Source organism: Quercus lobata, chromosome 3, assembly GCF_001633185.2.
Source record: "Quercus lobata isolate SW786 chromosome 3, ValleyOak3.0 Primary Assembly, whole genome shotgun sequence".
Lineage (NCBI taxonomy): Eukaryota > Viridiplantae > Streptophyta > Magnoliopsida > Fagales > Fagaceae > Quercus > Quercus lobata.
The window spans coordinates 10,250,604-10,267,057 of NC_044906.1; the positions used below are offsets into that span (position 1 = coordinate 10,250,604).

Consider the following 16,454-nt stretch of genomic DNA (forward strand, 5'->3'; position numbering starts at 1 on the left):
TCCTTTATAAACCCACAACTCTCACTATCAATCAAGACCACAACAATTATTACATTTATCTTATGTAGTAATAACGGCTTGTTACTTTTACATAAACTTACTGTTTTTTTCAATACCACTCGCAACTTGTCATCTTATTAGACATGGTACAAAGTTGTGCCCCAGTTGCGGTACTAGAATTTTTGAATCAAGATAACTAAGAGACCTTGTTAGGTAAGAGATTTCTAGTAATGTTTTTATTTTTTAAAAATACGTATAGATAAAAAAATATATAAAAATACATGTAATGTTATTTAAACACTGAAAACGGTAACAAACTACCCTCATTCTACACCAACAAGGTACAACAACCAAAACACACGACGAGTTACACGACAAGGCAAGACATGAGAGTCCCTTGACTGACCGATTCTTCTCGTTGCACAGTGAGTCCCACAAGACAATATAAAAAGGTAAGGAAATCTACAGCCATAGATCTCTCTCCAATCCTCATCATCAAATTTATTCGTCACCAACGCTTTCACATCACGGCGACTGACACAACTGTCACAGAAAAAACAACTGCAACTAAGTCAACCAAAACCAAACCAACTTAATCTCCTCCTTTATTTATTAGTATTAGACTCTTTCTCCAAACCAAACCAAACCAAACCAATTCTATCCCCAAAAATGGTGAGCACCACCAGCATCAACAACAATGGTGGTGGAAGCAAAACTACGGGGTTTGGTTATGGTGCGGCAAAGACATCTGTGTGGTGGGACATAGAAAATTGCAGGGTTCCAAAAGAAGGGTACAACCCAAACGCCATAGCTCAGAACATAAGTTCTGCGTTGATGAAGATGGGTTATTGTGGACCCATCTCTATTGCTGCCTATGGTGACACCAATGCTATCCCTGATCCTGTCCAGCATGCTCTTTCCAGCACTGGCATCTCCCTCTACCATGTCCCCGCTGGTATAAAATTGCTAACCCTTTTTATTTTATTTATTTATTCATTTTTTTATATACTTTACCATGTGCTGTGGTGATTTTTTTTTTAATGGAAGTTGGTCAATTGAGTTATGTGTATGAAATTTTGGAGCTTGATCTATGATTGGCTTTAAGGGGATCAATGTTTTTGTTGTGCTTTTGGGTAGAATCTGGCTTGATGGGTTATGCGTATGAAATTTTGGAGCTTGACTCATGATTGGGTTTAGGGTGATCAATGTTTTTGCTGTGCTTTTGGTTAGAATTTGGCTAGTTGGGTTATGTGTATGAAATTTTGGAGCTTTACCCATGATTGGTTTTTGCTGTGATTTTTTTGTAGAATTTGGCTAGTTGGGTTATGTGTAGAACTTTTGGAGCTTGATCCATGATTGGTTTCATTATGGTCAATGTTTTCGCTGCAATTTTGTGTAAAATTTGGCTAGTTGGGTTTTGTGTATACAGTTTTGGAGCTTGATCGGTGACTGGTTTCATGGACTTTGTTTTTTTTTCCTCTGTGGTAATTGTCTTTGCTGTAATTTATGTGGAAGCTGGCAGGTAGGTTTTTGTGTATTACCTTTTGGAGCTTGACCCATGATTGGTTTCATTAGTTTTGTTTTATTTTATTTGTTGGGGGGGGGGGAGGTGGTGTGTGGAGGTGGAGAGGTTTTGACGTAGCAAATGTTATGTAGTTGCCTATTGGGTTATGTATACTTTCAAGCTTGAGACATGACTAATTGTATGATTTTTTCCATCATTTATCTTACATTTGCAAAACTCATGTTGATGTTATTATTTTCTTGCAGTAGAATATGTGTGTGTTTAAACCTTAATTGAAGGTGCACTGGGTATATAGGTGATAGGGAATTGATCCAAGTTTTTTGGAGGAGATTTTATCATCCAAACTAGTTGACATTCATATAATTGTTTTATTTTATTATCGGTAGAATATTATATAAATTTTAGTCATCTCCTATTTGCCCATCTGACATGCATAGAGATTTTAATTAATTTGATGTGTGTAGAAAATTTATGTTCTATAACTTTATGATGTGGTTTTTGTTGTTGGTGGTTAATAATATTTAAGGTAAATTTCACTAACCTACCCTGAGGTTTGGGCTAATGCTAACTAGGTCCAAGACATTTTAAAATTGACCAATTTGGTCCCTTAAACCAATGTAGTCCCTAAACACCGTTAATGACGTTAGTCCCTCTCTTCTCTCTCTCCTCTCTCTGATTCTAACTCGTCCCTCTATTTTCTCTTTTGTCCTTCTCTTCTCTCCCTGTTTGTACACCAAACCTAGCCAAACCCATACCCCTCTCTTTTCTCTCAGTTTGTACATCAAACCCAGCCAGATCAATACCAAATTGGTGAGACATATACACAGAAAATATATGCACAAATTTTGACTAATGAATCCATCAAATTCTTCTCCTGTACAAAACCAAACAAAATCACTGCCTCACCTGCCCAAAAAAATCTTACCCATCACTGATTCAGGCACATATACTGATATACACAGTACATCCAAACCCATTTTGAAATCAACCCCAAAATACCATTTTCGAAACCCTAATAGCCAAAGCTCGAAACACTTAGAACTCCATTTTACAAATCCAAATCAAAATCACTAAATCCCTACAGCCAACAGAAAACTCAATCCCTAAATTAACCAAACCAAAAACCAATCACAAAACCAAACACAAAAGGGGGTTTGTTTGTGAGAAAATAAATGAGAAAAAAAAAAGAAAAGAGAAGAGAATAAGAGAGAAATAAAGAGTAAGAGGCAGTGGCTGGCGGTTGTGGTGGTGCTGTTGAGCTCACTGCCATTTGTGGTGGTGTGGGCTTCGTGGTGTTCGGCCATGGCTGAGCTTGAGAGGGAAAGAACTGAGAGACAGAGAGAGAGAGAGAGAAAGCCACTGCGGTAAAGGCTTGCAGTGACTGTGGCTTGATGTGGTAGCCATGAGGTTTTGGAGGATCTGAGTTTAGGGTTAGGGAATGATGAGAGAAGATAGGTAGATGAGAGAATCAGAGAGAGGAGAAAGAAGAGAGATCTGAGCTTAAGGGACTAACGGATTGAGATGGGCCTAACGGTGTTTAATTAGGACCAAATTGGTTTTAGGGACCGAATGGGTCAATTTTAAAATGTGTTGGACCTGGTTGGTATTAGTCCAAACCTTAGGGTGGGGGTTAGTGAAATTTACCCTAATATTTACTGCTAGCAATTAGCATCATAAAAGCTATGTTATGTTTTTTTCATTGTTCTTCTACTGTCAAAACCTTGTAATATCTTAATCCTTTTGGTAGTGTGTGTCCTATTTTGTGAAAAAGTTGCATTTGGTTTATTGAATATCCTTGACAATGTAGTGTAATACTGCTATGCTCTATACTTTGTTAATATTTGATTTTTCATTTACTTGTTTTGGTTGATTGCATTGCATCTGGTATTTTTGTTCTGTTATGATATATAATTTTTTTTCTTTCATTAATGTGAATATAGGGGTCAAAGATGCAAGTGACAAGAGGATTTTGGTGGACATGTTGTTTTGGGCAGTGGACAATCCTGCACCGGCTAATTACCTCTTGATTTCTGGTGACCAGGATTTCTCTAATGCTCTGCATCAGTTGAGCATGAGGAGGTACAACATTCTTCTAGCACAGCCTCAGCAGGCTTCTGCACCTCTTCTTTCTGCTGCTAAGAGCATCTGGCTTTATACCAGTCTTTTAGCTGGAGGGCCACCAATAATGAACGGTGAATTGCAACAGCTTGTTAATAATAATAGCTATTCATCAAGTTCCAACACATTACAGATGCCAGTTTCTAATGCCATTGGTATAACGCAACCTATGAAAACCTATCAGGGTAATCCCCATATTGGAAATCATACTATGGCATATATAGGAAAGGGGGTGGACAGTAGATATCAAGGAAAATCAACTTCAAGAAACTTCAGTCAAGCTAATGGATCAAAAACTTTGAGTTCACCAGTAGAACATTACAGCAATGTAAACTCTCATCAACCTGGTAATTTTTCTTATATTCCAAATGTTCCTCCAAGTGGACCTGCCCAAAATTTTGTTCATGGCAATCCTGGTCCTTCATGGAGCAATAGCAGTAACCACCAAAAAAATCACCAATATAATTATTCAGAGTCATTACGGCCAAACAACTTTGCCACTCAACCTGCATTTTCACCTCGTAGTATGCATCTACCTCCACTTAATACTAACACTTTTGTTCCTCCCTTAACCCCTCTGAGGCTTAATGGATCCAACTTTACCTCAAGACCACCTACAAAGGTGCCTGATATTAATTTCTTGAACATCTCTGGATATTCCAACAGTGTTCACAACCCTCCTACTGTCCAGCAAAGAAATCAAGAGCCTAGACATATTTCTATTACTAAGTCTACAAATCATGCATGCTTAAGCGAATCACAAAATGGATATATGGTGCAGAAGAAGCTGTCAGTTTACCCTAACATGCTGAATAATGGATATCCTCGTGACCCAGAGTATCCATCCTTGTCTTCAGCAGAAATGGGTGGCACTAGTACCTGTATATTGGAGACTCCTGGATTCCCAAAGCCTTCTGGGTATGTCCAAGGCCTACTAGGGGTAATCTTGCTTGCATTGGACACCCTAAAAAATGAAAAGATAATGCCTACTGAAGCAAATATAATTGATTGCATTCAATATGGAGACCCCAAGCATCGGAATATTGACATTAAAAATGCTCTGGAGAGTGCTATTGAGCAGCAGATGGTAGTGAAGCACATTGCCGGTGATGTGCAGTTGTATGTTCCTAAGAACGAGAAACTTTGGCATTGTGTGAACCCTATAGATGGTAATCCTAATCGATACTCAAAAGTTACATGGGATGAAACTGAAAATTTTCTAACATCCCCTGCCGGACGATCTGCAATAATCGCTTCTCAGTGCAAGTAACACTTCTAACTTTGCTTCTTATTATATGGCTTACTGGAATTTCCCTCCAGTTTCTCTTATCTTCTGTTCTATCTTTTATGTAGGTATGAAGCAGCTAGTATTTTAAGGAATATGTGCCTGAAAGAGCTTGCCTTGGGTGACATACTTCAAATTTTAAATATGGTAATTACTGTAAAGAAATGGATTGTGCATCATCTATCTGGATGGCAACCAATTATAATTACTGTTGCCCAGACTGAACTCACCTAGGGGCCATAGCTATTCCATAAGTGCAAACTGAAGCTAAACATGGGAAGGGAAAAGGGCCTGAAGAGATCTAAATGGTGCCATTTAATGATGGTGGTTTGGACTATAGATAGTTGAAAGGAGGCTCTTTTTCCCTAGAATTATAATATACTTAGTAATACCTAAAGGTTATAGAATAGTTACATATAATTTTATATCATATTTTAAGTTTTATTGATTCTATATATATTTTAAGTTTTATTGCTGGAGTTCTCAAGTTTATCTTGGGGAGAAATTGAAAGCAGTGCTTGGACAGAGTTAGATCAGAATTATATGATACAATTTTCTGAGGTTGTGGAGTTGCTAGTTGCTACAGTGGACTTCTTGTGAACCATTTAAATGGGGATTTAAAGAGAAGATCAAACCATTGGTTTTTTTTGCCTATGGAGCATCAAGCATGTTAGTTTCCCATCACCGAGACAGTTATATGTATCACAATAAGTATTCACTATTTGTTCGCTCCAATTGTTCATGAAGGTCCACAGAAAAGTGCATTTATATTTTGTGGACAGTAGTTTTTTATATTGGTCATGTCTTCAAGTTGAGGCAGGAGGTTGAACTACTGGACAGAGAACAGAAGACACTACTTACACAGTTGACAAACAAATGAACACAAGTTATACGGCTGAGGAAGCTTTTTATTTATGCAATCATGTAATTGGAATATGGAAATCTATTGGTGGAATCTGATTAGCCTTCTATGATCATATCATGCTATGAAAGAACATGGTGGGATTAAAGAAAATTGAAGCCAAATGACAAGGACATGTCATATTTTTAGACAGGAATGCAGCCTACAGAGCCTTTGAGTTGCTCTCACTGCATATTTGAATCATCTTGCTACATCTTGGTCTTTGGTTTTTTTTCCTTTTGTCATGGAACTTTCTACTGTAGATGCATGAATATGTTTCATGGTAGAGACATTGTTGTGCTCATAATGAGTTGAAGAATGTTAATAAATTTGTTGTCTGTATCCTTATTGTTCTCCTTCGTGATTGTTGTGTAATGGAAGCCCTTGAGAAATGATATGTTTATAACTTTATTGATGCATGCCTGTGCATTTACTTATACATACATATAATTGAATTTATGTATTAAGAGCATTCACATCAGATCATCTAAAGTCTTCTAAAATAGAACTACAGTGCAAATTTTACACATTTTGAGCAAAAAAACACCCACATCAATGGGTGTAAAAATGTGTATATATTTCCATGAGCTACAGTACCCGTGTATATTTACACGGATACTGTAGCTCGTTCATAATTATTTTATTAATTTCTTCTCTCTCTCCTACGTCTGACTCTCATCTCAACTCTCTCTTTCTCATTTCATCACTTTTCTCTCATCTCAACTCTGCAAAGCTGATTAGCTTCTCCTTCTTCTTCAAAATCTCAGGCTTTGAAGACGAAGACGACAATAGCTCGGCGAAGATCTAGTGCAGCACGGACTGAGTCCGATCGGCGAGTTTGGGTGGCGAGTGAGTTGGGAACGACGATCAGCCTCTCCGATCCAACAATCCGTTTGGAAACGAAGACGGTGACAGAGAATTGATCGGACATGGAGGGCGAGTGGGTCAAAGTTGTTGTGATTGTGTTGTTGTTGTGGAAGATCGGTGAATCAGTGGCCGGATTTTGTTGAAGGGTGGTTGGTTGGGTGTGGGTGTGGACAGAGAAGACAAGGTGATGAGTTTGTGTTAGAGAGGAGAGGGAATGAAATAATAAAAAATGTAAAAAGAATGAATATTTTATTAAATAAATATATAGAATAGATAAATTAATGTGGGTGTTTTGTAAAAGTGAATGTGTAAAATAGAAAAAGTAGATTTTTTCTTGCAAAATAGACAGAAAATTTGCACGAGCTGATGTGGTTGCTCTAAAATGGAAAGTAACTATTTCTAACAGCAGTGCTTGAAAGTTCTAGTGGGGGAAATCAGCCACAGCATCAGAAGCCACAACCTCAAATGTGATAAAATCGAGAAAAAGTTTTTAGCCAAACATGCAATTTGTTCTGAATATGATTCTTAAAGAGTTAGCCTTGGCTGTTGCGTTGCTGTGGACCATATATGGATAATGGATGCAAAGGAATGCCAAATTTCACAATATTGGGTACATCAATATAGAGGAGGAAATTATTTAAATGATTTCTAGTAACCAAAAAAAAAAAAAAAATCAAATGATTAGATTGGATGTTAAGGCTCGGATAAGTCGTGTAAATGAGTGAAAACTTGTACACAAAGTGCCTTGTGGTCTCTTTTTTCCGTAGAAAGGATGTTACTTGTTACTTTGTTAGCAAATAATTGTAAGGACATGGGCTTCCTGTTATTTGAATTGTAATTTGGATTATATATTATTATTTTAATAAAATGTACTTATTCATTAAAAAAAAAAAACACAATGTTATATATCCTGAGGGTAGAGCGTAGAGTATTATTCTTGGTAGAGTAATTTTGTTCTGCCTGCTTTTTTTTGTTTTTGTTTTGCGTACTTTATATTTGATATCATATGATTTATATCCCACTCAAATTAGGAATGGCAACGGGTCGGGTTTTTCCATACCCGGACCCGACCCGCGGGTCTTAGCCTGAAGCCCGAACCCGACCCGTTTATTAACCGGGTTTTTTTCCTAGAGCCCGGACCCGCCTCCGCCGGGCCCCGTGGGCCTCATCAAGCCTTGCTAGATTTGGGCCCAATCCGCAGCCCAACCAAAAAAAAAAATTTGAATGGCCATTGCCAATTTCTCTGCACATTTTTTTCCTTTTAGTACACAAAATATAAATATCTCAATATAAATATGGAGATGAGTAAATAATAAAATTTATAGAATATAGTTTTAAATGAGGAATCCTCTTTGGCCTAATCAGATCTATGATTTTCACTTTCAAAATTACAAACCAAACTGATTCTAAAAAAAAAAATTACAAACCAAACACAACTTTCAGATCTATGATTTTCATTTTTCCCTTTCAGAAATCATAAAATCAAACACAAACACAAACTCACACGGTTGAGGCAAACTGAACACAGAAAAAAAAAAAAAAATGGAGAACGAGAGGCCGTGTCACGCTTGTGGCCATGGGCGAGGAAGATGAGATGAGAGGGGCAGGGGACTGTGCGACAGTGTGAGATCGGCGACGGCGAGGATGAAACGGAGTTGAGAGAGTAGAGAGCTTAGGACCGGTGACACTAACAGAGAGCTTGGAACGGTGGCAAAGGCTTGGGACGGCGGCTAGAGTTGGACCGGCGGTGAGAGAGTTGGCTGATCTTGCACTGTCGGAGTAAGGGTGAGGATTGAGGGAGGGAGGGAGGCGTGGGTTCTGAGTCTTCTGACTTTGAGTTGGTGCTGAAGAACAGAAGAAATGAGAGAATGAGAGATTAGATTTAGGGTTAGATTATAAGGGTTATATATATAGGAGGGGTATTTTTGTAATATACAGTACCGGGTTTTTATCCGGGTCGGGTCTTGGATTTTTTAATAAAACCCGGACCCGTTTCGGGGTTTTTTTTTTTTTAAAAACCCATACCCGACCCTATTCTTAATCGGACCGGGTAAAATCCGACCCATTAGGGTCGGACCGGACTGGGTACCCGCAGATCGGGTAAAAATTGCCATCCCTAACTCAAATGTACCAGTAAAAAAACATAAAATTCATATAAATTTAACTCAATTCAAATGCCTTCTTCAAAACACATGAATGAAGAATTCAGCCAGACTCACATAATCATATTTATCATGGAAGAAAGTATACCTTGCATTCGTTGTATGCGGTGTAAACTTTCTCCTACCGTATGCCAAATAGAGTAATAGGAATTCAGCCAGACTCACATAATCATATTTATCACGGAAGAAAGTATACATTGCATTCGTTGTATGCGGTGTAAACTTTCTCCTACCGTAGGCCAAATAGAGTAACAAATAAGTGAGTTAAAAAATGAAAGAACCAAATGCAACGTGAAGTGCTATTTGATACATGTCGTACCTTTTTGTTATCACTACTTTCTTTCGAGATAGGATAGGAGTCTACCACCTGTGAAGGGGTGGGCCGTGCTAGTAGTATTGGGTTGCCTCCTGTTGCACTAAGCCCAAGTTTTCTGGATAAAAGAGTTGGGACCGGTCCAGCTTCAACTTAAGTTTGGTTCGGCTTGTGCGCAAACTAGGCCAAGTCTGCCAGGAACGTATTCACGACAGACGAAACTGTTTCAGACAAATTGTGGCAGGCAGACATAATAATAATAAAATAAACAGAAAATATCTAGCCACTTAATGGGGAATTGATCGAATAGCCCTTAAAATCAATTATAACAACAATACTATTTGTTTTCTTTTTTACAGAAGAGAAAAAGGCATAACAAAGGACATCAAATGTTAATAAGCATGGGTTAGTCGGAATATTAGAGGAAATCGACCGGAAGTCCAATCCGCAGAAGCAGAACCACAAAGGGAAGAACGTTCCTCCTCATAGCAGTCAATTTCTCAGGAAAAGAGTCCTGTCGTAGAGGTTAACTGCCTTGAGGGAAATGGGTCTGAGTGGTTTTCTGCGTAGATACTCTCGAGTTTTCTTACAGAGGGCCGGATTTCATGAGGGAGAGAAGGGACCAATCTACCGGTGCATGCCCACCTTTCTAATTCTCACTATTTTCTTTCTTTCTTCTCACTTCTTTTTCTTTGCTATTTCTTTTAAGTTTTTTATTTCTTAGTCAAAGTTCCCCTATTGTTCCTCTCCCTTTCTGTTCACGGCAAGACCCTCTTTTTATAGTGCCTGCCGTGACCAGATTTTACTGTTTTAGCCCTTAACTCCCTTTGTCTGGTCTGGGTGTACTGGCCGACCATCACTGTTCCATCTGTGCATCGCCCTCCCATCGCCAGACAAGGAAGAGTATTTTGTTTGCTAGTCTGCCGTGACACCCTTTCCTATTACGGTTTGGGTTATTTCTCTCTCCCTATCCATCATGGCATGCACCTAATGGTTCCAACTCAGTTTGTCTTTTTTGGGTAGTAAGCCATCCCAGTAGGACACCTCCCCGAAAGAGCCTGAGCCGGAGCCGGAACCTTCAAAATAGATTTTTCCCCTCTCCCCACCACCAAACCATACCCTCTGAATCTCTGACCCCCCGACCTCGCCATGCTCTGTATTGGCTAGGTACAGGTTGGTGGTGCCTGGGCCCTGCGCGTGCCTTCATTCCATATGTGTCCAAAACTTGCCTGCTGCCCGTTCGTCTGTCGTGGTCTGGAGGCTCGCCGTTCGTGTTTTTTGACCTCTTATGTAGGCTGGTTTTTGTTTTCCCGCTCCTTTCAAGAGTTGAGCTTCTGTTTGATGATGGGCCTTACATTTCTTTGGCCCATTCCTTGGTTTCCTTTATTTCCTACAATGTCGTTTTGTTATTCCTACTGTAATAATTTAATCCTGCTGGGCCTTTTTTGGGCCAGCCGTTTATTTCTTCTCTCAGTGGCTTGGCATGGCCACTGGTTTGCTTTTACTCATGGACTTCTATGTCCCTTTTGGCTTTCCCTTGGGTATCCTCGACCCATTTGCTTTCTTTGGGTTTTCTCGGCCCTTTTGCTAATTCTACATTCCCATGGGCTTTTTTACTAACTTCATTGGGCTTCCTTGGGCCAATAACTTTATTATCATCCTTGGGGTTTATGGGCCTGTCATAAATCCCTTACTTTCTTAGTTTGCATTACTTTGGGCCTGCGGCGATCCTTTCTCGCTTTTCTACCTCATACACTGCTCATGGGATGCTATTTTTCTCTTTCCGGGCTTCTTTGAGCCCACTTGTCTCTTCAAGACCCATTTGTTTATTTCTTAGACCTGTGATCCATTATTCTTGCCGTTTGGGCCTAATGGTTTTGCTGTCTGCCTTGTTAATTCTTTGTTTCCCTTGTTATTGGGCTTTCTTTCTTTTCACCGGGATTCTCACAAATGGCCCTCAACACCACCCATATAGATAATATACATGACATTATGTATTATGTAATTGTGTGTGATGTTATATATCTGCTACATAGGAACAAAAAACTACTATAACCTTTTAGCTTATTAATATCTATGCTCTTTTTCCCACCAAAAAAAAAAAAAGAGGATTGACTAGGTACTCCGTTTATTCAGGAGGAAAAGGATTATGAAGTTTTGTTTCAAACAAATTATATTCATGCACATGAGGAAGATTTTTGATTTAATCTACAACAAAATTAACTCTATCTTCTTCATACTTTGGGGGGAATCACGTCGGTTAATAGATACGAGTCTATAATTTATAAATATAATAACATATGAACTTTTGAGGTTTATTATTCATTTATAAGCACTAATTCATCATGTTCCTTCCACCCTTTTTTAATTCTTACACGTTTTTTTTTTTAATAGATATGATAGAATTTCAATTTATGATATACACTTCATAATGATTACTCTTATCATCACGCTAAAACACTAATCAATTTTTGACATAGGCAAGTTTGAATCCCATATCTTTTAATTGACGATAAAATTTTTTACTAATTGAATTAACTAAAATCCAAATTCTTACCCACTTTTCTAACAGAAAGTGATTAAAAAATGTGCAATAAAATGGTAATTCCAACTTCCAAGTGCAAAAGAGAGTCCATAAAGAATTAAGTAATAAAGCCCAATGGCCAGTAGCTTGGTAATATATGGGCCGGGAACAAACAGAGATGAATTGGGTGCACAGAACAAAACCCTTGCTTTCTTCCACATTTTAGCAAGTAAAATGCAAAAAACCAAAAGTCCTCCATTGACACTATCGTCTCTTCTCCAGTAGCCTCTGCTGAATTCAGTCTGGTGCATCTCTTCTCAGGTCAGTGATCACCATTCCTTTACATCTTCCTTCTCATTAGTTCATTTTCCCTTGAAAGTTATTTTCTTTTTACCCTTCGAGAAATTCTTCTTTTTCCGAGAAAATATAGGTTCATGTTCATGTACTCCTCAAATGGCTGTAAAGCTCTCACCTTTGGCAATTTCCAAGAGAATCCCCAAATGGGTCACTCTCAATGCATTCATTTCTTCAGTTTCATGTGCTAATACCATCGAAATTTTCCCTGAAAACAATCAAAATACACTGAACTCATCTGACTACGAACAAAATGTTAACTTTTTAAGGAATAAGCTTGCCCCGGATAACTTAATCCGGGTTTTGGATAATACCAGTGATTTGAACTCAGCAGTGAGGATATTCAAATGGGCTGCTCTCCAAAAAAGGTTCCACCATACCACTGATACGTATTATTGGATAATTCTGAAGCTGGGTTTGGCTGGAAATGTTAAGGAAATGGAAGGTTTTTGTCAGAATATGGTGAAAGATAGGTGTCCTGGTGTCGAGGAAGCTCTTGTGGCATTAATTAATACCTTTGTTAGGCATGGTAGGCCAAGTGAAGCTATTCGGGTTCTTGTTAATATGAACTTGGGTGGTTATAAGCCCTCTATAGATACATTTAATGCTGTATTGGGTGCTGTTGTGGAGGAGAAGGGGGAATTTCAAGATGTGATGTTTGTTTATAAGGAAATAGTGAAAGCGGGAATTGTACCAACAGTTGATAGTTTGAATTATTTGTTGGAGGCTTTGTTTGGGACCAATAAGGTTGAGTCTGCTTTGGATCAGTTTAGAAGAATGAACAAGAAAGGATGCAACCCTAATAGCAGGACCTTTGAGATAGTCATAAAGGGTCTTGTTGAGAAAAACCGAGTGGATGAAGCTGTTAATGTTTTAGATGAAATGTTTGAACTTGGGTGTCAGCCTGATTTGAGTTTTTATACCTGTACAATACCTTTATTTTGTAGGGAGAATAAGCCAGGGGAGGGGATTAGGTTGTTTAGATTAATGAGAGCTTCTAACTTTGTTCCTGATTCATTTGTTTACGAGGGTCTAATACGGTGTTTGTGTGAGAACCTTTTGCTGGATGATGCATTGAACATTTCCAAAGAGATGATAAGTAGTGATATAAAGCCGGCTAATAATGTGTATTTGGATATAGTAAATGGATTGTGTACATTAGGGAAAATAAATGAAGCTATAGAGTTCTTGGAGGAGAATGATGTTTCTGAAACTTCTTTACACAATATATTGCTTGAAGTTTGTTGCAGTTCTGGTAAATTTTCAGTGGCAAAAGGCCTACTTGAGAAAATGTCTGAAAAGAACATAGCCAACTGTGATTCTTGGAATTTTCTTATCAGATGGCTTTGTGAGAATGAGGGTATCAGGAAGGCATTTGAACTTCTTGGAAAAATGATTGTTTCTTCATTTATTCCTGATTGTGCCACGTACTTGGCTCTAGTTATTGGCAACTGTAAATTGAACAAGCATGATGATGCTTTGAAGCTGTTTCATGAGATTTGTGCTAAATGCTGGATTTTGGATTCTAAATCTTATTCCGAGCTGATCGATGGCCTATGCCAGGTGGAAAGGACTCTAGAAGCTGCTGAAGTGTTTTATTATATGTCTAGTAATAAATTCCCTCTTCAGTCTTCCTCATTTGATATGTTGATCAAGGGTATTTGTGCCACGGCAGAAGTTGATCAAGCAATAAAGTTATGGCAGTTGGCTTACTATTCTGGCACTTCTTGTAATAATGGAACTTACAGTACAATTATGCTTGAGTTATCTAAATTAGACAGGGCAAAAGATGTGTTAGTAGTTTTCTCACAAATGCTGATACGGGGTTGCAGTCTTGATCAGGAAGTGTATAGCTTCCTCATACAAAGCATGAGTTCACTTAATCGTATAAAGGAGTGTGTCTTCTATTTTAACATGATGGTTAATGAGGGTTGGGTACCTGATTCTAAAAGACTATTTGATCTTCTTTTGTGTATATCCAACCATTCTCAATTGTGTGTGGTTTCAAGTGCGATCAATAAACTTATTTCTAATTCTGAAATTCTATATCCTGAAATTTACAACATTTTGATTAATGGCTTCTGGAAAGAGGGTAATAAATGTGAAGCTTGTCGCTTACTGGATTTGATGTTGGAAAGAGGTTGGGTCCCAGATGCTACTACTCATGGATTGTTGGTTGGATCTATTGCTAGAGAGGAAGCAGACAGGGGGGCATATGCCCATGATGATTCCACCGCGCAAGATGCTGTTTGTAGCATACTTACTGAGGGCTTAGGAAATACGTGATGTACCCACTTAAAGTAGGCATGGACAAAGACAATGGCTGTTCCTCGTGAACCCTGATAATCAGAACTATAATGAGTGGCAAAAAGATGTTATACTATGTTCAGTGAGAAAGAGCTGTATTCTTTTTTCTTCATGCAGCGATGTAGGTGCTCATAAGGGCAATGACATCCTCAAGGTTTGGTTGTCATTATACTTACAGTTATTATATAGGTATTTGATGTTTTATTTTCTCTATTTATAACTTGCAGTAGATTTGAATGGTTGCATTATTTATTTGACTTGCAGGAGGCTGAAGCTGCAATAGTACAAAACTTGTGCCTTAAGCATGGAATTTGATGTGTTGGATGGGTGCAAATCAATCAAAAAATACTGGACCACTTTCCCTTAATTCTGATCTCTTCTGCTATCAGGTAATAGGAGAGCTTGTCCAGGAAAAAAAAAATTGTGTCAGGAAAGCTATCTGAATGTGGAGATTGATGGTGTTTGTAAGGTTTCATTCACCTTGACCAATCATGAGACATTATTGTTGGATGCCAAAACTACAAATTCTGCACCCATATGTATGAATGGTATTTAATGGTTTGTTTAAAAATGTCAAGGCTTACATAGGGAATAGGTCTTTATTTTAAGATGTAAGCTTGAAGGTAGAAGGCTCAAATAAAAGAATAAGAGTGTTAATTTTTTGTGTAGATTTCAAATTTGGGATTATTATCCTATTTAAGAGTTGAGACTCCCTCCTATTAAAAAAAAAAAAAAAGAGTTGAGAACTTCCAAATGTTCCAAAAAAATAGAATTTTTTTCACATTTTAATATTTTGTTTATATTAATATTTGGAGTTATAAGAAATAATAATGATTTTATGTACGTGTCAAATAATTGAAAATGTTTTTTGTTTCGGTTCTTTTGGTAGGTTTGCAATTAAACTCAAGTCATTTGCCTATATTTTGGTATTTTGTTGTTGTTGTTATTTTTATTTTTATTAATTATAATAAATTATAATAAGGTTAATAAGAAGATTGTATACACGGAAATCCCTATTACTAAATGCAGATACTGCTCATAAAGTCCAGGAAAATCTCATTTCACAGATTCCCTCCTTTTAGATTGAGATTCTCTAAAGTTCTTAAAATAACTTTGATGTAGAGAAAAAAAAAAAAGAAAAGCCCCATTGTGGAGTTCTTAAAATTTTGGTTATTTGTTGTTAAAATGAGTGGTTTAGATCACATTGTTAATATTTAGAGAAACATTAATAAACCCCTAAATCCTTATAGTTCAATGGTATTGTTTAAAATTTTAAGATCTCAATCGTGGAATTACCTTAAAAAAGGATTAAAGTGTTTCTTCTTCTTTTTTTTTTTTTTTGCCCGGGGTGGGGGGTTTAAATTTCAGTTAAGATTTTAAAATCTCTACTTTGAAATCACCCTAAAAAACAATCTTACATTTTATTTTCTTTAACAAACTTCCATTCTGATGTCCTCTCTTAGGTGTCTGGATTTACTTGGATTTGGATGTTAAAGAATTTACTAACACAGGCATATTTATCTACCCAAAATAGGGCTAGCTTCTTATCACTCTTTTATGTTTTGTTTATGGTTATGCCGACAAGCAAGTTGCCTCATATACATCGAGGAAATGACTCAGCTATTGCCTATCTTGCTATTCATACCAAAATGGGTTCTAAAAATAGCCATGTAGTTTTGACAAACTTGCATCAAAACCTTTCAGTACCTAACTACATACTGTTTAGCTTCAGCAGGAAAAAGAAATAAAGAAAAACTACATACTGTTAGCGACATATATGATTTTGGTTGCTTTTGAAAGGCGCCAAACTCATTTGTGCTAACCTCCATCTCATGCATTCAAAAAGCTAGATGACCCTACTTTTGAAATGCCCTCTCCATCATCATAAGGGGAGTAGAAAATAAACAAAAAATAACCAAATAGAAGTTCTTTTTTGTCTCCTTGCTCATGGCGCAATTTGATGAGGAAATAAATCAAGATGAATTGATTGGAAACATGGTTGTGTTGGGTGTTTCTCTCATAGTAATTGCAGCAGTTGTCATTGGCGTTGTTGCCGGGTTGGATCACTCCCAAAAACCCTAGTAAACACAAATGTCAC

The 16,454-nt window shown here is 37.6% G+C and overlaps 2 protein-coding genes across 2 annotated transcripts; both read left to right on the top strand.

The window, feature by feature from the left end:
* Window positions 1-329: 329 nt before the first annotated feature.
* On the top strand, window positions 330-6,929 carry LOC115982454. The gene is made up of 4 exons (XM_031105064.1): window positions 330-955; window positions 3,466-4,909; window positions 4,997-5,075; window positions 6,597-6,929. The coding sequence occupies exons 1-4, from the start codon at window positions 670-672 to the stop codon at window positions 6,750-6,752; spliced, it is 1,965 nt and encodes a 654-aa protein (XP_030960924.1). The 5' UTR covers window positions 330-669; the 3' UTR covers window positions 6,753-6,929.
* A 5,001-nt stretch (window positions 6,930-11,930) lies between these two features.
* LOC115979270 (putative pentatricopeptide repeat-containing protein At1g12700, mitochondrial) lies at window positions 11,931-15,024 on the top strand. The gene is made up of 2 exons (XM_031101252.1): window positions 11,931-14,510; window positions 14,621-15,024. The coding sequence occupies exon 1, from the start codon at window positions 12,149-12,151 to the stop codon at window positions 14,333-14,335; it is 2,187 nt and encodes a 728-aa protein (XP_030957112.1). The 5' UTR covers window positions 11,931-12,148; the 3' UTR covers window positions 14,336-14,510; window positions 14,621-15,024.
* Window positions 15,025-16,454: the final 1,430 nt, after the last annotated feature.

Excerpts from the sequence above, each read along its gene's own strand:
- LOC115979270 (XM_031101252.1), top strand. The coding sequence starts at position 12,149 with ATGGCTGTAAAGCTCTCACCTTTGGCAATTTCCAAGAGAATCCCCAAA.
- LOC115982454 (XM_031105064.1), top strand. The coding sequence starts at position 670 with ATGGTGAGCACCACCAGCATCAACAACAATGGTGGTGGAAGCAAAACT. Across the intron at positions 4,910-4,996 it reads ATAATCGCTTCTCAGTGCAA|GTATGAAGCAGCTAGTATTT; the intron begins GTAACACTTCTA and ends TCTTTTATGTAG. Across the intron at positions 5,076-6,596 it reads TACTTCAAATTTTAAATATG|GCTTTGAAGACGAAGACGAC; the intron begins GTAATTACTGTA and ends TCAAAATCTCAG.